The sequence below is a fragment of the Pogona vitticeps genome, chromosome 2 (genome assembly GCF_051106095.1).
Source record: "Pogona vitticeps strain Pit_001003342236 chromosome 2, PviZW2.1, whole genome shotgun sequence".
In the NCBI taxonomy this organism is placed as follows: Eukaryota; Metazoa; Chordata; class Lepidosauria; order Squamata; family Agamidae; genus Pogona; species Pogona vitticeps.
The window spans coordinates 115,099,329-115,122,989 of NC_135784.1; the positions used below are offsets into that span (position 1 = coordinate 115,099,329).

Consider the following 23,661-nt stretch of genomic DNA (forward strand, 5'->3'; position numbering starts at 1 on the left):
GGGATGGGGATGTGGCTTACCAGTGTCCTCATCATTACCAGAGCCCTACATGTTTTCAGAATCAACAGTCAAGTAGGATTTAAGTCTTTGAAAGCTAATCGGTAATCAGGGGAGTCAAGCTCATCATTGTTCATTTTAGTACAAGGCTTTAATATTAAAATATTGTTTAGAATTAATGTAACAATTACGATTCTTAGTGTCTCAGAAAAGTCATCACGTCATTATAAGCAGAAATGTGTCTAAAATGGAATCACCTAATGCTGCCCCGTGAAGTGATCTCCATTAGATGGCAATGTGAAAAGAGCATTTGCCCTTGTATTCCTATCCCTGCTGATGAGAGGGGTCAATATGAAACTAACCTTTCTGCAACAGGTTTGCTTGGTGTGCTACAGTCTGAATTCATGGAGGACAAGGAAATAATAGACATCTGGCGGTATGACCTCAGCATGGAAGTTGGCCGACCTACTCGTCTGTCATCAAAGTCAGGCTTAGCAGAGGATGCAGAAGAGAAGAAAAACACAATAAAGAAGTTTTGAGTACAAGGATCTCGTCACTGCTTAGCTGCACTGACAGAGAGAAAAATCATACCGTAACCTGGGCCAAAACAAACTGCAAAATTCTCAGCCAGTAATATTTCCCTGCGTAGTGTTCTTGAAGATAATAGTGCCGCATAGTTTGTGTTGGGATGCCTCATGTGGTGTAGTAGATAGTGTGATGCACAAGGAAGAACTCAGGAGGCCTGAATTAGAATCTCCACTTAGCAATAGAAGCTCACTGGGGGCGTGGAACTGGAAAAACCACTCCGTAAAATATCTCCCTTACTTTAGAGTTACTACGAGTCAGTTCTGACTTGACAGAATTGGTGTGATTTTTGGATGCTGATGAAATTAGGGTTGCACAGCTTTGACACATCAGAGTTTGGTGAGGCCAAACTAATCAAAACCCAACCCTTCACTGTTGCTTATTCTTTTCTGTGACCTTGATGCTTTTAATATGGCTGGTTTTGAAAGGCAATACCTGTCCTTCAGTTATTCAGTGAGCAGTACTATGTCATATTTACTACATTGTTTTGCAAAATCATACAAATAGGCATTTCTTCTTGCTTGTCTAAGCAGACCTGAAAATTAACAGAAGTCAGAGACTTAAAATCATTCCTCTGACCACTATTTCTATTCTGCCTACCATTAACCTGACAGAGATGAAACATACTGGTCATACAAGATGTCCTCTATTAGCTATACATTCTGTAGCTAATATAGACCATAATCAGAAATACTGTAGGTCACCTTCTTTAGGATCTGCTAATAACATCAAAGAGGCTGGGCATCCTTTATCTTTAAGCTGGAAGAGCTATTCTCCATGTATATATGGCAAAGAAAACATATCTTCATAAATTTAATACTTGAAATTTGGGGGGGGGGGTTAAAAATAATTGTAGAGATTTTATGAAACCTATATGGAAATGGGTATTTAATCTCACACTTCAAACTCCATTCCAACACTTCCTCATTGAGAGCCACCTCTGGCAAGGGAGTCAAGCATAAATTCAGAATAAAGCTCCCCAAGTTTATTTTCTAAAACATTCTGCATGTTATGTGCAGTGGGAATAGCTTCACATCTGGTGTATCCCAAATGCAGCAAGGAGACACAATCTGCACAGTTGCCTTTCACAGGAAAAGACAACCAGAGAGAGAGAGAATATGGTCAGAATGGCTATACTCTTGAATTAACTGGTTTGTGTAAATATATACACCCACAAACTTACTAATTGATGAGAAACTTCCTGAGAAGTTATCAAGTAATTTATTTGTCCACATGTATCTGAAGAAAGTTGCTTTTCATCAGTCCACAGCTAGCTGTGCTGAATTTCAGCCCAAGATAGTCGCTTGCATAAACTGGGAGTATCTGAAGACCATAAAGAAGCTGAATTGATCTGCTGGCTTATCTCTATGTTTCATGTCAGATTGTACCATACTATCTGGGAACTTTCCTTCAGCTTGCTATATTCCAGGTGACATTTATTCAGTGCGTAGTGTGACATGCTCAGCAATTGAAATCCATCCCTACTAGGAATATAAATCCTTTGCAGCCCTGGCTTCAGAGACAGGAATGAAGGATTTCAATATTGCTCTTATCAGGGACAATGGCAAGTAGCTTCTTCATGCTATAGATTTCTCAACAGAATTCTCACTTCGCAAGATTGCCCATCTTGCGGTGGGTGGGTGTAAAAATATGTCAGTACCCAACCATGAGAACTGGGTGAATTGCCCCAAATTAAGTAGCTTGCTGATGTAAGAATTTGGAACACTGAGTGGATTGTTCACAGCTTTCTTCATTGTCAACCAATCCTTCTGTGCTGGCTGTGCTTATGCACTCTGCTTCTCAAAGGCAAAGGACACCAGAGAAACTGGAGGTGGCAGGATGGGGGCAGGGAGAACTCTTCCACTCACATTCTTAGTTGCAGGAGGGTTGAATTGTTCTTCATTGAGATGCCAGGTTTTGTTTAGACAGCCCAAATTAAGAGAAGAACAATGGATTTACAAAGCGTTCTTTCCATCTCTCATGTCTACCTAGCCTCAAGCCACAATATCTCTCCTCTTTGCCGTCCAGATTAGGCAAAGGGCAATGTCTCCACCAGTCAGGAGAACCATGACAACTTTTAGTTGACATCTGAGTGGCGTCAGCTGTGTCAACTAAGATGGCCAAGGTTTTTTTTTTAAAAAAAAAACAGAGCCGAGGTCTACAATTAGGTCACAAAAGGAGGATGCTCTTTTCTGGATGGAATCGCTACCAGCCACTCCAGCCCTGCTAGGCCTCACTTAAATTTCTGATGGTATGGTAGCTAACTTATGTGGTAGTACCACACACACAGAAAGATTGCACCTTTCCACAGCAGTGAAGCCCAGGAGGTGCAGAATGAAAGGGAAATTAATAAGCTTCCATTTGCATATGCACAAACAGCTAAACAATATCCATAACCTGCATTATTTAGAAGTTAGACTGGATGATTTCTCTCCCTTGAATACGCTTTAGTGCTCGCCACCTAGGAGCTTTTCTATGGTAAGAGTGATTCAGCCCATTGAAGCCTGCAAGGGAGCTGTGTTCCAGGCGAGGATAGACATTTCATTCCATGAACAACAGCCTTCTCGTTCCTAATGCTATCAAATTTTTCATCTAATTATTTAGCTGTTTTGTTGGCTACGGCCCAAAGCTGTCAAAAACATAGAGTGGCAAATTCTACTCTGCAGGGCTTTTTATTTGTCTACAGTACCATTTTAGCTAATGTATTTATGTTTTATCACACTCGGGAGAGGTTGTTTCAAAAGCAGATCCAGGAAACAGTTGGAATCTTCCAAGAACTAGGACCCCTAGATGTTCAGTCTGGTTCAAAGCTGGAAGCGATTAAAATTTACAGCAGAAGGGGAAGAGGAGCTCTGTCCCCTGGCTGTCATATTTTCATAAGGCTTTCTTCTTTCTCCCTAACAAACTGCATCAAAGTTATTTCAAACAAAGCTCTTAACTCTGCACAAAGCAAACTCTAGCCCTCTAGGGGACAAATGAGCTGATCTGCCAATGGATGAAAGGAAGATGTTGTGCCTTTGGTTCACAGGCCAACCCTTAAGGTATGAGAGTGTTGTTTTCCTTCCTAGGGCAGCTTGAATAAAATTTAACCGACTGAAGGGAAAGAAAAGGGAGGAGCGAATCTTACCAGTTCTCTCATGCCATATTGTTTCTCCACTTTGGCCTTTAAGTGCCTGAAACACTCCTCCATGCGTTCATGGAAAGGACGAAGGCTGGGTGAAACCCTCCTCTCATGGATCTTAATTCCAGCCCCAAGAAATGGAATCTGGGAAGGAACAAAAAGAAGTCCCTGATCTTCACCAAATATTTCAAACTGACTATAATGTGCATGCCAACCAGACCACCTGCCCACAAAAAGTAGCAGCAAGTTCATACCGTAGGTTCTGGATGGAAATTCTAGATGAAAAGAGAAGAACAGGAGAAGGAGGGAAGAACCTTTCTGAGAAAGATGTAAGAACAACTCCAGAGTCCTATTTCCTAAGGACTGTCATAGATCATGGAGGTTTAGACAAGGATGCTTTATTGACTTTGATATATTGTTAACATAATGAATGGGAAAGAGTAATGTGCGAGTGTTTAGATCCACTAGCTTTGAACTCTACAACACACTTTGGTGCAGCTAATCAGGCCAAATGTGTGTTATAATCAGTAAAATAAACTACAGATCATCAGTTCACTTCAGTTCATATATAGTAGACATTCACTATGTGTTGCAAAGTTGCATATAGGCTGTCCATTTTAACCAAATAATTAGTAGACATGGTCTAGAGCAGTGGTTCTTAACCTTTGTTACTCGGATGCTTTTGAACTGCAACTCCCAGAAGCCCCAGTCAGCACAGCTGGTGGTGAAGGCTTCTGGGAGTTGCAGTCCAAAACTCCTGAGTAACCCAAAGTTAAGAACCAGTGGTCTAGAGGGGCGGGGTATAAATAAATAAATAAATAAATAAATAAATAAATAAATAAATAAATAAATAAATAAATAAATAAATAAATAAATAAATAAATAAATAAATAAATAAATAAAAAGTTAGCTCATGAGAATCCCATGAAGGTCTTGTGCAAAACAAAAATTAAGAGGCAGGCTTAATTTTTCAATGCCATCTTCAATGCCAGTGATTGCTACAGTACATAGCCACAACCTCTGTCCTATCTATAGAGAGGGAGTATCTTCATGGTTCTCAGAAGCAGGTGGAGGCAGCCACAGAGGTGCAATAAATTGGGCCACAAATAAATACTAAACCATTGCTAGAAAAAACTACTGGCTGGAACTGAGATATTCATGGATATTTAGTCATCTAAATACAGGACCTGATTGGATAGTTCAGTGAGTCAGGTATCTGGCTACGGAGCCAGAGGCTGGGAGTTCAGTTCCCCACAGTGCCTCCCAAAAGAGCCAGCCTGTGTGGCCTTAGGTAAGCTGCACAGTCCCAGGTTGTCCCCCAAATAAGGGAATGGTAAACCACTTTGGAGTCTTCTCTACCTAGAAAACCCTGGAAAAGGCCACCAGGAGTCAGAATTGACTTGACAGCACACATTCATTATTTTTTAAATAAGGGAAGGTCCTATTCCGTTAGTCAGAGTTGGAACATTTCTTTGCAAACATTTTCCATAGCTTTCTCACAGTAAGCCCATACTTTTCCTGTTGAGTTGCATGTCAAAGAAGCAGGCAACTGACAATTACAGGCGCTGGCCCACAAAGACTGGTAGCAATAAACATTTAGGTTCTAAAAGGAAACTTTACTGTTACATTGCATCTTTCATATAGGTGTTGTTTGGTGGAGTTTTTTTGCAGCATTTAAGTGTTTTGACAAAAACAAGAAAATACAAGTAATAATTCCAGGAGTGATAACTTACTGATCAGTCTTGTTGGCTGCCCTGCCTCCACTGCTGCCTGCCTGCCCCTTTCCACTGCCCCTGTCACCTCCTTACCTGGTCATGCCACCTCCTCTGGCCTTGCTTCCCTTCCAGGAGCCGGGCTTGCTATGTTGGTGAAGGCAGGCATGGCACAGTAGAAGGAAGTACACACACACTGGTGCCCCCCGCCTCTGCTGTCACTGATACAGCAGGCCCGGCTTCTGAAAGAGAAGCCACACCTCCTGCTGTCTCTGTGCATGCACCTGCCTATCAGCTGATATCATCACTCGGCCTATCAGCTCCTTCCAGGAGTTGGGCCTCCTGTCTTGGCGGCAGGGGCAGCAGTGGCAGCACAGCATGGCAGGAGAAGGTAGACCCCCCCCAGTATGCCCCTCCTCTCTAGTTCACAGTTTGGTTTTCCAGTCCGTTCATGGTGATTCATGGCTCATGGCTAACCATGAAACATCACAAGCTACCATTTTTCAGTGCCCATCTCTAGATGCAACAAAGGCACATGTTTTGCAACAAACAAGGAAGGAAACAGTCCTTTCATTTTATACTGCATCTGTATCAAGTCTTAGTCCACAGTCCTAGGCAGACATATATCTATGCAAGAAATAACATACACACAGAGCAGGGTTGAGGTTTCCATGGCTGCTCAAAACAAATTAAAAAAGAGCTAGCTTCTCATTTATGTCAACTTCCTTTTTTCTCTCAGAAATCAGATTCAGTAGAAGTTTCCAGGATACCCATAGCCCAAGTCTATGGCTTTCTAGAATTATGGTCTTAATAAGTATTAATAAAGCAGCTCAGTAGCAATTCCATAAACTGTCATAAGGAGTTCCAGCAAATCTTTTTAAGTTGCTGATGAAAGCTCTTATTGTCTATTCAGTGTCTTAATATGCAAATGTAAATTATGTAGACTCATGGGGATAGAAGAAACCTGAATGTAACTGCTGATTTCAAAATTGTGAACTAAAATCTTGTAAGGACTTAAAACACCTCACTCATGGGGGGGGAAAGGCTATAAAATTAGGAATAATAATGAATTATCATCTCATTCCCATAGCAAGTGTTTAGTAGAAAATACTAAAAATTTCATTCTTTTAGTTTCCCGTAACAATAAGACCAAGGGTGATTTACAATGATCTCTTCTTGCATTCACGTTTTCCCTTTTGTAGAAGCAAAGTCCATTTTCCCCCTTTTATATAAAGGAAGGTAATTTGCTTTTGGGAACTTTCTTAAAAATGTTTAAGAATGAAGGAGGGTGCACTGGTTCATAAGATTTCAGTACAACTTTCTCAGCTAGTTTTCTAGCTGAAATCCCAGTATGTAAATAATTAAAACATTAATCCTTTCCCCCTCATTTGACACCCAAATGTTAAGAATTACATGATGAGAAAGTTGCAATGGAATCTTATGAACCCTGAGTACAGTCTTTCCCCTTGACTTATGTGACTCTGCGACATGGCCATCTTCCTTTGGCTAGAATCCTATTGCCCTGCCAGCAGAGTGTTCCTCTCTACTTGTGCAGTTTCATGCAATATCCAGTGTGCAAATCACCCCATTTACACCTCACTAAGAAGGTACTAAGTATCTCCTTGCTCAAGCAAGGATCAGCATTCAAGCAGATTAAACAAACAAAATTCTGGCCTTTGCGTTGAGTCCTTTAATTTTGCAAAAAGAACTGGTAGAATTTTGTTCAGAAACCTACACATTTGGCCAACAATGTCTTGAAAATTCATCAAACCAACTTCACAGTCAGGCTGCTTTTGCATTGCAACACAGTTTTCTGGCAATATGATGAGGAATTTTATATAATACTGGTAGCAGATTAAAGAGCAAATAATTTCAAGAAAACATGTTCTTTATTAAAGGAGGAAAGGCAAACATGCACATGTTCTGTATCTAAACTCATATTTTGCTGCTTCATTGGAAAACAATAAGCAAGAAAAAAAGAAACAAAAATACTTTAGAGAACTGTGTCCAGCATTGTTATTACCTGCCAAGCAATCAGGTCTTTGAGTCTGTTTAGTTTCTCCTGATCCTCTGGGTGGTCCCTGATGTACTCATCTGTGAAGAAAGCCTACAAGCAGAAAACAAATCAGACAATCTTTCTTTTTAACACTGAAACACTCAATGTCGTCTCCAGGGTTGTGTTGCTGGTACAGTAAATCAAAGGATTACTTAATGTACAAAGCAACCATCCCAGTCCTTACCTTTTCATATTTAGCAAACCCTCCCATAACAGCTGGATCAACAATTCCATTCAGAAGCATGGACAGAGGGTTAATGGCAAGGTTCTCGTCACTTTGGTACTGATTAACCATGGCCAAGATCTTCTCATTTGTCATAGACATTGTTTCAATGGCATTCTCCAGAGGGCTAATTGTTGTCTATATGGGAGAGAGATTAAAAACACTCTTTGTTTCATCCAAAACTTTATTACTTATACATTAAGCGGATCCTGCATTCATAATACAGTGGCAACTTGGAAGTTATTTAACATTTAATCAGAATTTCCCATGTGAAGCGGGGAAAGGAATATACGTTGGATTACTTTTTTAATGCTTTATAAAGTCATAGACTGAGATGAAACAGCATTTGGCAACTTTGCCTTGCATTCCTATGGGTTAAGCTATGCAGTCACTATAATCAGAATTCTGCTACACACCTGTGACATTGCAATAACCTCAAACCAACGCAGGATACCAGGGAGTTTGTAAGCCGTAACAAAAGACGTTCTCTCGATCCACATAGACTATTAAAAGACACAAAGAGGGAGCATTGTCACAGTGAAATCATATTGTTAGGATGGTAAGCGATCACGGTAACTGGAATAACAGAAGTGCCTTTCCTGACATGATGTGCTATTTAAAAAGAAAGAAAGAAAGAAAATTAAATACAGAAGAGATAGCTTTACAAATCCAATTCTAAACGATGGCACTCTTATTCAACCTGCCAATAGAAGGAGACATCCAGTCACTGAAGGGGAAGCGGTTTAGTAGAATGGACACATATTAGATTAGAACCAGGCTGATAATGGAGTAAAAGGTTTGTCTTTAGCATTACCAACAAATCATTTATGACTCCACTTGGCTTGGGTATTATTTAATGACAGGCTGAAAATTATACGCAATACTGTAGATAAACCCATGCAATTTACTAAATGTAAGTTCTTCATTGAAATGTGCTTTAAATTTCACACAGTAACATGAAAATCTGACAACAATGAACCACCAATTCAAACAGGACCTTTCAAATGTTTGCATCTCTGTTGTTCTGATCACCATTATAACAGTAAAGGCACACTCCTATTTCCTAACCCATTCAACCAAACCCCATTCGAACTTCATCAGTTATTTCTGGCTGCACATATACAAGTTAGTTTCTGAAGCCTGCTACTTTGCCTATTAGTGAGCCAAACTTGATTATTACTCAAACTACAATCTTACACATACTTAGGTGGGAGTACATCTCATCATACCTTGGATATTTCTGAATAATAATGCTGAGGAAAAGCAGGCATATTTTTGAGTTTCCCTCAAGTGGATATTAGATTGTATTTCTGCATTACCTCCATTTTAAATGTTCTGGCCATAGCATACCATGAAACCAGAATAAATATGCTCAGCACTTGATTCTTTCTCAGCTCTCATGCAGGTAAAATCTATCCCAGAGGTAGCAGGCCAGGCTGGTCTCAAGGTAACTGTTGGCTCTTAAGATACCAATAACTGGACGAAGGCATAGTTCTCCCAGCCCTCAGAGTGCTACAGAGGCATTTATCCATCTTTCTCACTACACTCAACCCAACCTCTGGATATAATATATTGTTCAGCCTGAACATTCACCATACATCAACTTTGGAGACATACAGTCCTGGACATTTCTAGAAAGGAGAATATATATATATATATTAAAAAAAACTTACAGCAAATTCATTTTCAGGGTCAACGGAACCTTTTCTGACTGGTCTTGAATAATGGAATCTTTGCACATAGTTAGACTTATAAAAGCTACAAGAAAAAAATGGCAGCATATTAAAAGAATAGTGGCAATTTGGAAGAGGTCAGATAAGAATAAGAGAAAACTGGCAAAAACATTTGATGGAGACACATTCAAGAGCAAGGATGGCACAGTGGAAAAATACAAAAGCACAAAACAATTAGTAAAACATTCAAGAAAATAAAGTGCTGAATATAATATAAACATCAGGTGTTCCTCGCTGGAAAGGATATTCCACAGACCAGGCACCAGCACTGAAACATCATCCTCTCTCACAGATACATGCTTTTGCTTCCTTTAGTAAGGACACCTGGGAAAGGCCTCAGTTAATGAATTTTAGGTTCAAGGTAAATAAATACAGAAGGAAATCCTTCAGGCAATTTCACCACAAAATATTTAGAGCATCAGACATTAAAACTAGCACTGTAACTTGAGTCCTGAAACAGATTGGCAACTAGCGCAGATGGCAGAGTACTGACACAATGTGATTTTGCCAATTAACAGCCTTGCTGCCCTGTTTTGGTCAGGCTGACCTTCATAAACTCCTTTTTAAAGGTAAACATCTGCATAATACATTGCAATAACCCAAACAAGAGGTTGAAAAGTCATGGATGATTCTTGCCAAGTTATCTCAATCCAGGAAGGGAGCTTATTCAATATAAAAGCCTATGCCAATGCACGGTGGTCCTAGCTACTAGAGATACCTGTGTTTCAAGGGGCAAGGAAGGGTCACAATTATCAAGCTACAGAGCTGATCATTTAGTAGAAGTGGAGATCCTTCCAGCATCAGACACATTTCTTGCAAATAATAATTGTGTTGTCTTATTAAACCGTGCATTATTGGCTCACTTCTAGTCCACTGTCCTAAGATTAACTATTTCATTTATATTAAAGGGAAAAGAGAGGTACAGTACAACTGAAACTATATGCACAACTGATGGCATCTCATCCCAGTTTTCTAGATGAAACCAGCAGTTTCATGTGAAGGTTGAAAGGCATGTGGGGTAAACTAGATCCTTGTGGAACCCTACAACACAACTGCCATGAATATGAGCATCTCCTTGACTCATTGGGGGTGCAACTCCCCCCCCCCAAATCTCAGAGGGAACATTGTCTATCTGATCACAAGCTCCCTATGGCCATGAGGCAAAGCCATAATTCCCTGTTATCACCACTTGAAATCAGGAACTCAAATAGGAAAAGGAATGTTGCAATACAGTATATGCAATAACAACACAAGCAGCCTGCCCATAAAATATAAAGACTTATATAGGTTCAGGTCTCAACAACAGAAACTGGACCAGATAGTGTTCTTGATATTGCTGACACTGAAAGGTACAAACCTAAATCATGATTCACAAGAGTCATAATGACTTTTGTAAACTAGTCATGATGTGCCACCAAGCAAAAGAGTCTCTCTCCCTCCTTCTCCCTCTCCTTCTCCCTCCCTCCCTCTCTCCCCCTCTCCCCCCCTCCCTCAATGAAGAGCTGTGCTGGACACTAGTGTGAGGATCCTATAGAGGTAGAAGAGACATCCTGTAACTTTTTCACTGAAAATATTTAACCAGGGTCTCTCAACATGTCTTTGATCTAGCACAATTCTCTCTCCACCTCCATTCTAGCCATCATCCCTCTTATTTCATTGTCCTCACTTCAAAGGTACAGTGAAGGAACTGTGTGGGTTCTGCAAAGAGTAGGGGGATGTTTAGGGAGGACTAAAACATGTATGTGCCCCACAGACTGTCTGTGCCAGAACCTATCAGAAGCCATTAGCCACCAGGGCCAGATCATTTGAATGGAAGGCTGAATTTAGTTAGTGGTAAGTACTCAGCATTGGGCGTTGACTTGGTGACAACTCACTCTACACACACCTTCCCTTATCCTTGAATCACATTTGTTCTCAGTGCCCATAGAAGGGCAGGAAAAAGGGCCAGAGAAAGGTCATTAAAAGCTCATCTTGAGAGAAAGTCTCCAATAGAAACAGACAACAGCTTTTTGATAGAATAGAATTTTTTTAAACATAACACTGTTTGTTAGATGTACACTTTTCTTCTGCCAAACTCTTTTAGGTGTTCGTATTATTTAATCTCTGTTTGACCATGGGCAGAAAGTAGATAATACAAAATACATTGATATGCAAATATAAAAATCCAAGAAAAGAGATACACATGTGCCACACAGAAGGAAGCTTCTCTCAGATCACCTCCAGTGACCTTAAAAACTATTTGTCAGCTCTAGCCACAGACTGTGAGCCTCTTCCCAGAGTTGGGGATCTATCGCTTCTCTATTCTGCTCACATATTATGTGGTGGCTATTCATACTATAAATATTAACTAATAGGAGTAGCTGGCATGAGGTATTTTTGTCTCAAGGGTATGATCTAAGTATTGTTTCTTAATGTTACGAAGTTTTCAAACTTAAAAAAAAACCAGAAACATAAAACAGTACACCTAGTTAGAAATATTATATCAAAATCGATAGAAGCCAACATTATTTTCAGAGGTCAAAAGAACATGAAAGTCCACCCAGCCATTCTGAATGGCAATTTGCTGAAATCTCACTCTGCAGACATGGCTGCTTCTGCGCCCAGTCCACCAACTCCCCCCTTCCCTGTTTTATTTATTCTTTTATAGACGCACATAAAGTACTATGTTTTATGGCGAGCTGTAAATGACCCGGTAAAGCAGATGATATTTTCCTTGCTGTTACGTGCGATATTTCAACCACTGTTGAAGATATAACAAGATCAGCTCTTGTGGCAATTCCACTTATAGTGCAGCAATCTAGACTCTCAAAAGCATGGAGCCATAAAACAACACCACTTCGTGAAAGGTAGGCAAGTCTTGGGGAAAATATCTAATTGAAAATGAAGCCAAAGTGCCACCAATATTATTTAATGATACTGCATAACACAAAAAGAGAGGGGGGAAACTCTCAGCTGTTTAAATACCCTGCTGAAGAAACTTAATAGCTAGTCTTCAAAAAAATAAAATCGTCACAAATGGGCAATGATGAACAAATCCCTTTTTCTGCTGTGCATCTGAGAATAACTTTACTGATACTTTTTTAAAAAAATGAACAATGCCCTTCAGTCAGTAGATTAACATATCAGTGGTAAGGCTGAGTTCTTTTTTTTTCTTTTTTTAAAAATCTATGTGTGGCTTTGTGTGCATGTGTATGGGTCTACTATATAAGAGCGACACATAAATATTATACACAACAGTAAGATACAAAATAAGAAGCATATTACATTTGTGATACTGAGCTCTAAATTTGCTGATATTCATTCACATAGAAAATGGATGGTGGTGGGAGGAGAAAGGTGGGCACAGCCGGGCCTGCAGAAAACTGTCTCGAACTGTTAGGAACATATGGACCTCCAGATTTTTTGGACTCCAAGGATTTAATCCAGTGTTTATTTTCAACTAGAACAGACCTGCTTAATCAACATAGCTTACAGAAATGTTATCCTATGGGTTACAATAATAAACAAACAAAAGAAAGTAAAAGTAAAATTATTAAAACTATGTATATACTTTAATTTTGTTTAAAATATTTTTACCCTGCTTTTCTCCTTAAAAGGACCCAAAGTGACTTGCATCAGCAAGAGACAATATTTAAAAGTTAACAACAGTAAGGATACAAATATTAAAAGTAATCAAACAAATACCACACTAAAAATGATGAACAAAATCAACACCAAAGACAGATTCAAAGCAGCAAAGCTCAACACTCCATTTAACCCTCCCTCTCAGACAACCAGTCACTCTAAAGAGAACAATGTTTGTCTGCTTGCAGAAAGACAGCAAAGATGGAGTGCGACTAGCTTCCTGTGGGAGAGAATTCCAAAACCTGGGACCAGCAACAGAGAAGACCCTCTCCCATGTCCCCATCAAGCACACCTGTGAAGATGCTGGGACTGAGGGGGGGGAGCCTCCCCTGATAATATTAACACCCGGACTGGCTCATAAAGGGAGATGGGGTCCTTGAGATAGATCCAAGCTGTTCAGGGCTTAATACATTAAAGCATCCTCTGCTGATCCACCATCAATACCCTTAGGGCAGTATTTATTTATTTATTTATTTATTTATTTATTTATTTATTTATTTATTTATTTATTTATTTATTTATTTATTTATTTATTTATTTATTTGATTGATTGATTGATTGATTGATTGATTGATTGATTGATTGATTGATTGATTGATTGATTGATTGATTGATTGATTGATTGATTGATTGATTTGTATCCCGCCCATCAGTACCAAAACAGAAGGAGTGTTCTATAAAATACTGCTCAGAAACTGCCAAATTATTAAAAAAATATGGGCACATGTCCATATCACCAGTAACAGACTTTTATAAAGGTTCTCTTAGTCATGGAATAGATTAACCTGGAAGTTGCTGCTGATCTGCTCCAGGTAAAATTTGGGAGACCAGGCACCATTAAAGAATGCAAAGAAAGAAACCAAAATAACGAGGTTTCTGTTCCCTATGGAAAGATGTTTTCCGCTTCTTCCATTAATTTTGTGCAACTATTAATCTACCAAACCTGAATGAAATCTGTAAGGGGAATTCTTAACCCTCTTGCCTCACAAAGTTTCTAATTCTTTCCTGCCCCACAAGAAAAAAAAAAGGGGGGGGAACAGATCAACATGAATTAATCTTGAGCAAAACAGAAGATCTCAGAGACTATGAACGGAAATGGAATCAAGATTTGTCAAAAGCTTTGATGCACAATGAGACACCAAAATATAAACAGTTTACTCATTATGCCATCATGGCAGGAAGAAAGGAGATAGAAACATAAATCAGACAAATGACAGAGGAGTGTCAGAAGGAAGGGATGTGGCTGAAAAGATTAGGAGTTTCAGCTTCCCCAAAGACACACAAAAAATCATCCCATGGCCCTAAGAGAGTATATTCACTTAAGCTGTCTTTATTGTTAGCAGATTCTCTTCCAAACTTAGCACTATAGGGTGGTTGCCACCTTCCCATTACTGTACCAATGACTGATGGAGACAAAAGCACAAAAGGTTCTGTCTAATAGATGACAGCTATTGCATTACATTTGAATTATCATTCTCTTCCTTCAGCTGCATTTGGCAGCATTAGCCAGATTGGAGGTTCAGCAGAAGGTTTTTTTCCCTTAATGATGAGGGGAAAATAAACTTAAGCATGACAGATGGAAGGACAGGTACAAAGACTTGCACACACATGTTTTCAAGGTGTCCCTTATTAGGCTGGTAATTTGTATGCCTCCTGGTAGAACACTTTTTATATTAGCAATTGGATCCAGCTGGAAAAATGCCTTATGTTGCTAATGGTAAAAATTACTTATATAAAGATTATCTCTTTGCTGTTGATATTTAAAGGACATATTTAGGGAACTCAAGATGTTGTCTTATTGAAAATCTGAATCTGCATGTGAAGCAAATAATTCTTAGATTCTTTTAATGATAGAATGTAATGTCATCCTGTCACGTGTCTCCCACAGCTTCCTGACAAGGAAAGGAATTACATGGAAGCAGGATGAAAGTAGGAAGCTTTTAATTTAATATTTTAATATGATTTTTCTTCAGTGCTGCCTTGGATATACAGCATTATGCTGTGAAACAAGATGAAAATAAAAGTAAGTCATATCAGATTCTTGCTATGTAAAACAAATTAAGGTATGTAAAACAGAAGGCTTTGAAAGTAAAGTGTTTCTTTGCCACCACAAATTTGGTCAGTTGGAGAAACCTGTGGTGCAATTATTATAGTACAGCTCATTCCATACACAAACAAACTGTCCCCACACTTCAGCTGTGCTGTCTGGGTGATTCTGGGAATAATGGTCCACAAACAGTACATTTTCTAAATGCTGTCCCACACTATCAGGCCTCCATTTTCTGTGGAAATATTAGCTGGTAACAGCTCACAAATCAGGAGAGAATGTATTTCCGGGTCCTGTTAATACTTCTTACTGAATATGATTAAATGAATTTCAAATGTATATGGTGCTTAGAGATGTTGAAATCAGCAAAACCCTTGAGGTTCTCTTAATTACACTTCATAGCTTGTTTGGGCTTAGATCTATACCAGATTGTGGGGAGGTAGGCATTCCCCCATAGAAATGTTGCATTTATTTCTATTTTTAATATTATATGTTTTTGTGTATATTACATAGAATATTATATATTTTTGTGTACTTTTTTGAAATGTATGCATTTCTTCTGCCAGGTAAAGCATGCTCATTCATTTTTCAAATATGTACACTTTACATTTGCGTTCTTCAATAGTAAGCATTCACTGAACATTTTGGGTGCTGTTGCACAAATGTAAGTGTGTCGGGGGAATGACTTCCCATATCTGAACATCTCCTCTGTCTAGCTTGACATAGAATCAACTTGAAGCAGATGGCAGGAAAGCAAGATCACAATTTTAATAACTCTGTGAGACAATCGGTCTCAAGGATTTTTATATCAACAACAAGAAACATGAATCAAACTTACTTGATGATCTGATCGGGCACTGGTTTGTTTTTGAATCGAGGATGCTCTTCCAAAACTGGCTGTACTGTGAAGCACTGTATGTCTAAAACCAAATCAGTTAAGGACATAAGGAATAGATCATATTCAATTATACCCTGTTACAGGTTACAATCAGCAGCGTGGAAACAAACAAATCTTCACCAAATATATCTGAGATTAAAAGCTCTACAGTCAAGAATATTGGCATTGTTATCTGAATAGTGAGGTTGTGAAGAAATTTATTATTCTCACCCAAGATAAGCTGTGTCAACACTGGCAAGCCCCTAATAATGAGATGAGTGCCTTTTGTGCGTGTTGCTGTTTCTGCATTTTGCATAAATTTAATATCTTCTCCTTCTGTGAAGCGAAGTACACAGAAGAGCAAGAACAGAAAGACAGGGTGATTAATCACAACAAAGCAAGTGTGATTGGGTTCTTTGTCTAGCGTAGGCGGGCCTAGGGATTTGGCGGGAATGACAGTCGGGGTAGACGTTTTTGTTCCAATCAACTCAGGTTTATTAACTTTAACATTGGTTAAGTCCGGACTAAACGGGTCCAACAACTCTGCATCTGTTAACAGGGTATACTTCTTAGGTTTAACAACTGTTCCAACATTCCCCACTCTTAACGTCTCTTCACTCCAGGGAGGAGGGTTGCACCCGAATTCATTATGGGAATACTCAGTACCGCACGTCGTCCCACAACAAGGATGCTTCAGGACAGCACCCTCTAGCCTCGGTAGAAAGGAGCTGGTTCCACAAGGGGTCCCGCAAACCTCCCAAGGTTGAGTAACCGAATCCACTTCCTTGTTCCATCCCTTTCTTTGCTCACCTGCTCCCTGCTTCTTTAGTTCTTTGGGCAAGGGCAGCAGTCCATCCTCCTTCATGAGGTTTGGAAAGCTTTTTACCAACCGGGCTATTCTCTCTCGTTCTGCTCCTGTTTCATCCGTCTGAACCCGTCTTTCCACACTTTCCGTTCTGCCTCTACCTCCCTCCTCCTCTCCTTTTATCTCCTCGTCCCATCTCCATACACCCGACTCCTCCCCCCGATCCCTCGCTCTTTCCGCCAGGAACACTTGAACCGCTTTATTTGTTCCGCCGTCATCATCATCCAGTTTTATTAGTTCCCCCACGACACATCCTTCACTTTCATCTTTTGGCTTTTCAAGTGAGGACGGCTCACTCCTGTTCCTCCACTCACAGCAAGCAACCCATCCAATGATTCTAGTGTTTAAATATCTGAATCTCACATATGCTACCTGAAGTGCTTTGAGTCTGTTTCTTACCAGGCAGGACATGTGTAAAAGACAGATTTGCCATAGTCAACATACTTCTTTTGTCTTTTGTATTAAGTGATATTGCTTAGGTTTCAACATTCATACATGGGTTTCGTGAAATTAATGAAAATAATATAATAAACACAAATAAAATCACACTAATACATAATAGTAGTATTAAACCAATAAGAATACTAAAAACCACAGTTTTAAAACACTTGAAAACATACTCACTATTTAAGTCTAGGGAGCATCCTATAACAGCCCCTATCTGATCCAACTCCATTGCAATTCAGTTACAGGGATGGTTAAAAGGGAAAATCTTTGCTTGCCAACAGGAGGACAAAAGGAGGAGGGCCAACATGCTTCCCAGGAGAGCACATTCCACAGTCCAGGCAGCCACTGAGAAGGTCCTCGGCCTTTAAGGATGATACTGACAGGACCAAGAGAAGGGCCTTACTGAAAGAAGTTAGGATGGAATATTCCTTGTTAATTTCAGCAGTAAGGTGGAAATCTCTTTACTTACCACCCTTTTCCCATATGACCATGACTCTTGGTTTCCAAAATGGGCAGACATAATTTTCCCCCATTTTCCATTCTAAGCAACATGCATTAGCATTGGCACATTCTACTAAGATTATAATTTTTAAAAAAAATCAATGACATGCCATTGTTGCAGATAACAGTGCTTTTCTCCACCCACGTGAGTTTAACTTGTGGATGGATGATGACTAAATATAGTGAAGAAAATGACAATAGGATGAACTAGATGAAGATCTTAGAAAAATTACTTTTTCGACTACAGGTCCTAAAAGCCTCTATGGCCAGCGCCTGTGCTGGTGGGAGCATTTGGGAAGTGGTAGTTCAGAAAGTAACACTTCCAAGTTCTGGGTAGAAACATACCAGTGAGGTTGTTTCCAAGTCTAATCATGGGGCAGCATGTGTCATCTTCTTCTGTACAGCACAAGGTAAAAAGTATTTGGTGATCTTTTTAAAAATTGCAGCTTTGTTGATCATGTCAGAAACAACATGAGGCTTTCCCTTCTTTCTAGGGCAGTGGTTTCCACTTGCCTCACAAATGCTATAGCACTACAGTTCACAAAAATCCCATTCAGCAACATCTGGAGATGTTCACTTTGGAATCATGGCTCTAGTATCAATGCACTTTGGTTCCAGTTTTTTTACCTAGACCCGAACGTAGGTTGCAGTGCACCCAGAAAGGTTCACAGTTGGCCACTAAACAAGCAAAGTTTTCACTTTGTATGTTCTGTGGCTCTTAATGTCGAACTGTCAGTACTGGAGGCTTCTAGAAGCACAAATAGAAGGTTTAGAATGAAAAAAATATTTGGGTGTGTGTGGATTCGGTGGTGGTCCTGGAGCACACAAAAATGTCCTAGGTTGCCTACATGTGCTCTAGCGTATGCATTTGCTGTCCATATTTTTGTACTGGTTAAGCAACCCAAACTGCTGTCACACGATGCAATAGTATATGTACAAGAGAGAATTAACTCCACAGTAAAGTATCCTTCCTGTGGGCCCCTTTAAATCCTGGTTGGGACTAACACAGTGAGTCAATTAAATCTGGAGTTCTGAAAGGAATCAGGCTCTCAGTTTACAGTTCAGAGGTCATCTTTTGGGAAACTACTGGCCAGATGAATGTCATGGAAGTATCCCGGTTCTGTCCCACCCTTGATGCTAAGTGGCGATGAAAGTTATTAGTGCATGGATGAGAGCTTGAAGGGAGACTTGTGGAAGCTGCTCTGAGCTTTCTAAAGAAAGAACAAAATATCTGTCTGTGGTATGAATATATCTATTTTTAAAAAGAGCTTCTGGCAGCTTAAGATTATTTAATACACTGCAAGATTACAGAATGGTTAATTTCCATATAGCGCCGATCGCAATTTACGCATGAGCTTCATGCAATGTCCTACGTGATTTTGATAAAATATGTGGTCTGCAGTTTTAAATAAAATCCTTTAAGGGGAGGGGCTCGTGCCTACCCATTGTTGAGTGGAATTGTTGCAGCATGCTAGGTGAATAAAAGCCGGAACAATTTTTGTTGTTATTATTAAAATAGCTCTTCAAAATTACACCCTACAGGTAAGAAGCACCAGTCTGATTTTAAAAAGGCTAACGTACGCCTGTGCAACAGTTTTCTTACCCAGAATACAAAGCTCAGAAAAAGGGAAGGTGAAGGGTGAGTAAAGAACAAGAAAAGCTTGGTTTTAAAGTGCTTTTAGCTTGAGTGTTGGGGCTCGAGAAATGGAAGCAGTGATGTTGTTTTGACAAGGTGTTATAAAACATTCTTGTAGAAGGCTTATGGTTTTTCAGATTTTCTTTGTCCGCTTTACAATGTGAGTGCGGGCTTTTAAAAGTCATGCCACAAAAATATCATCTTTCTAAACTGACAGCTTAACATGTAGAGATGACATATTAGCATTCTGTTATATGTTCTTCCACCAAACAAATAGGCAGAAAGCAAGAAATATTGGCTAGAAGCCCCTTGGTGTTTGCATGAGATTTGCATAACTTAACACAGGCAACTGCAGCTAATTGACAAGCCGCCAGGGCATGCTTCAGTCACATGCCTGATTGTGCAACCAAGCCTGGCATCTTGTCATTTAGCAACAATTAGGTGCAGCAAGATATGCAAAATATATGGAACACCAGTAAGATCCTGGTTAGTACACCACCAACACAATGAGAAAACAGCCAAAATAGGTACCATTGTTAGCATTAACAAAGCTCCAAACACTCTGGGCCTTGAATACTGCAGGAAGCAACTTCACCTCATGTTCTATCCTACTCCCTTGAACCAAAGAGGAAACCTCCTCCTATTTCCCTTGTTCACAGTGTGCTCTGCTAGGTTACAGAACAGGGTCTTCGAGACAACTATTTAAGTCAATGCTCCACTAGGAGAAATGTGCTGGCCTATATGAATGATGATATTTTCTCATCAAGTGACATTCAGGAAGGCACCCCTAAGCTATTCAATCACATGCTTTATTTTAGGTCACTTCTGCTGATATTGTAGAGGTGCTGGAATGGCCTTCTTTTCTGGCAGTCATATATGTTCATGTGTGTTTTCCTGAGATAGAATAAGGATAAGAATAAGAATAAGAATTGCAGAGCTGGAAGGGACTCTGTTAATCATCATGTCCAGCACCTGTCAAGGAGGCATAAAGGGTGAAATATAAATTAAAAATTGAAAAATGCTGTGGAATGCACATATATATTACCAATGTTATGCTAGAGGGGATGGGGAATCTCATGGGGAAATAAATTGCTTTCTTACTCTGTCAATGAGTCCTAAATACTCTGATACTTGGGTATCTGACTAGAGTCACAAGCTGTTATTATGTCTATGAGATGTACATGGGCCAGGACTTCCTGTCAACAAGAACTCTGCACATAGTAATATACAAATATCTGGGGGAGGAGAGATTTTAGTTTTATTGATTCATTTGGCTCTGAATGCTGGAATGATATCCATTATCCTCTGTGCAAAGACCTTCACCAGGCACAGCTACAATTTGACAGCTGTTCCATGTACACCCTTAAGGCAGAACTCTTCATCATTCTGTCAAATTCTTCCTTTGTGAAGCTGCAGATGGACAGTAGTATTTTGGAGTGCTACAAGTGCACGAGAAAAACACTGCTGCCTGCACTGTGTATGCTTATCTCACAATCACCTCTGGCTAGAGGGCAGATGCTTTGCATGTACGAGAGGCTCCCAAGTTCAGCCACCCGAATCCGTGGTTACAGTAGGTGCATGGTATCTGTGACATTTCAGAGTTCAGTTGGATTCCAACTCCCTTTGGTCCCCTGAGGATGTGAATTTGATCGTGTCTCACAATTAGTGGGCACATGAGAACAAAGTGTGGTTTATTTCTTTCCACAAAATCACTGAATAAACACTATTTCCCACAGAATGCTGCATAAATTTATGTCATTTCTTACAAAGCATGTTGTGCAAAAGGTATAGAATAGGTCTTTTTCTTGAGCAAATGTGTTCTTGTGTTCTAAAACGTATTTTGGGGAGCTGGCTGGCATCACCGACAAACAGGGAGGGCAGTGGCAGGCAGGCTGTTGGCAGAAGCAACTTTTAAAAACAATACTTGTTTGGTATGTTTTCATTCTGGTGCTGGCCAGCTGGTATAATATACAGTATGCTTGGTAGAGGTGTGAATAATTCCTCACAACAACAACCTTTATTGGCATAAAGAAAAGAACATATTAAAACATACAGTTAAGTAAATAATTAAAATAGTAAGGAGGGGGGGAATGAGACCGCAGATGCTTAGGGGAGTCAAGTTAGTTTTTTGAGGACTGGGAAGTGAGAACCTGTGCAAGGAACTCAGCTACTAAAATCGTTGTTTCTTGAGAGAAATCATGAAGGAGAAAGCCTGTCAGAAACTGTGGGGGACCCGGAAAGTCTGAAATGATTGGTCCTAGAGTACGGTCTCGGAGATCTCTTAGCTCTGGACAATGACATAGAATATGCGTAACTGAATCAGGTTCTAAACCACAGAGGTTACAAGTTCTTTCTTCGAAGGGTATTCTGGCATACCGTCCCTTGAGAACTTCGGAAGGGAAGATATTCAACCGCGCTAACATAAAAGCCCTCCTGGTTAGAGGGTTCAGCAGGGACTGCATATAAAGATTTCCGGAGCCAAAGGTGGGGAAGATACCGAAGTAAATTGGGGAGCATGTTTGATTAATACTGGAAACTAGATAAATATACTCAGATTCCCATAGTTTCTCCTTAATAATAGAAAGCGCCTGTTCGAAGTTGCTGTTAAAGATGGAGCTTAGAGATATACCAATCGATTCAAGTTTGGATTCACAAAGTGTAAACCACTTAGATTGGTAATGATCTTTAAGTAGGTGCACAAGGAGAGAGTCTGGGTTTGATTTAAAGAAAAGACGGAGCCAGAATTTAAAGGTAAGTGCCCACGCTGACGTTGAGGGTAAATGCGTGCCTAGCTCTAGGGCAATGGTCGATAATTTAATTGAGTTTGGAATCCCTAGAATCCGGCGGTAGAAAGAGGCAGCCAATAGGTCAACTTTGTTATCCATCGCATTAATCCATATTGGGGCTCCATAGAGTAGGCGATTGATCAGTTTTACCTGGAAAATTTGGGTGGCAGCTGGGATAAACTGGTTCCCAGCTTTATAATGGAATTTGGTTATAGCTCCTAGAAAATATGAAGCAGATGCAGTTGCAGAGTCTCTATGTACCGTCCACTTGAGTTGAAAGTGGAAAAGTAAGCCTAAGTACTTAAAGGATCTCACCTGTTCAATCGGTTGGCTATTAATTTTCCAGTGAAAGAGCTTCCAGGATTTTGAGAAGACCATAATCTTGGTTTTCTCAGCGTTAATTACAAGATCATTACGTGAGCAGTAAGATTGAAACAAGGAGAGAAGTTGTCTTAGACCAAGACTAGATATAGAGAGGAGAGCAGCATCATCCGCGTATAATAGAAGGGGTACAGGTATCTTATTTAGGAACGGGGCAAACTTTTCGGCTGGTGCCAGCTGGGAACGGAGATCGGCTAGAAAGAGATTAAATAGAGACGGAGCTAAGATGCATCCCTGTCTCACTCCTCTGTTGATTGGAATCTTCTCAGAGACGGAACCACTATGATTATAACGAACCTGGCAGGAGTTAGCGTGATGCAATTTGCGTATTAAAAAAAGGAGACGCGGGGGAATTCCCCACGTAGCTAATTTTCCCCACAGAATGGATCTGTTGACTGAGTCAAAGGCCGCTTTCAGGTCAACGAAGGCCACAAATAGTTTCCCTTTAAATTGGTATGTGTACTTCTCTGCTAGATGCGAGAGAATTAATGCGTGGTCTAGTGTTGAGCAGCCCGGGCGGAAACCAATTTGCTCATGACCTGGAAGATTTGCAGAAGAGGACCAGGTATTAAGATGGACCAGAAGGTGTTTACTGTATAACTTTCCAATTGTGGAGAGTAAGCTAATCGGCCTATAGTTACCTGGGTTCGAGGGGTCACCTTTTTTAAAGATGGGAACTAGGATGGAGGTGAGCCAGTCTTCCGGAATAGACCCATGTTGGTCAATTAGAGTAAACAGATTTGCCAGGGGGTCAGCCCACCATTGGGCGTTGTTAATTAAGAGGTCATTGGAGATTCCGTCAGAGCCGGGAGACTTTCCGCGTTTCAGGGAATGAATAAGCTTTAGGATCTCGTCACTGGAGACCGGGGGCCAGAGGGGGAGCTCAGAGGGAATATTCTTTAGGCTCGGGGCTGGATCTTGGGAGGAAAATATTTTCGAGTAGTGAGTTGACCAGTCAGAGGGGGAGATCAATAGGGAGCTTTTATAGGGGTCTTCCGTGATGGAGTGTGCTATCAGTGACCAGAAAAGTTTACTGTTCTTTGTTGTAATGGCCTCTAAGAGCTGACTCC

At 40.1% G+C, this 23,661-nt stretch overlaps 1 protein-coding gene across 2 annotated transcripts in view; it reads right to left on the bottom strand.

The window, feature by feature from the left end:
- The window catches only part of DOCK2 (dedicator of cytokinesis 2), a 386,088-nt gene that overhangs the window by 11,164 nt on the left and 351,263 nt on the right, over positions 1 to 23,661 (bottom strand). For both annotated transcript variants that reach the window (XM_072990261.2, XM_020780495.3), the window contains exons 42-48: positions 15,937 to 16,018; positions 9,368 to 9,452; positions 8,111 to 8,197; positions 7,656 to 7,832; positions 7,439 to 7,522; positions 3,710 to 3,847; positions 360 to 487 (exon numbers count right to left, since the gene is read on the bottom strand). In XM_072990261.2, the coding sequence (XP_072846362.2) occupies positions 360 to 487; positions 3,710 to 3,847; positions 7,439 to 7,522; positions 7,656 to 7,832; positions 8,111 to 8,197; positions 9,368 to 9,452; positions 15,937 to 16,018 (781 nt within the window). The remainder of the gene's footprint in view (positions 1 to 359; positions 488 to 3,709; positions 3,848 to 7,438; positions 7,523 to 7,655; positions 7,833 to 8,110; positions 8,198 to 9,367; positions 9,453 to 15,936; positions 16,019 to 23,661) is intronic.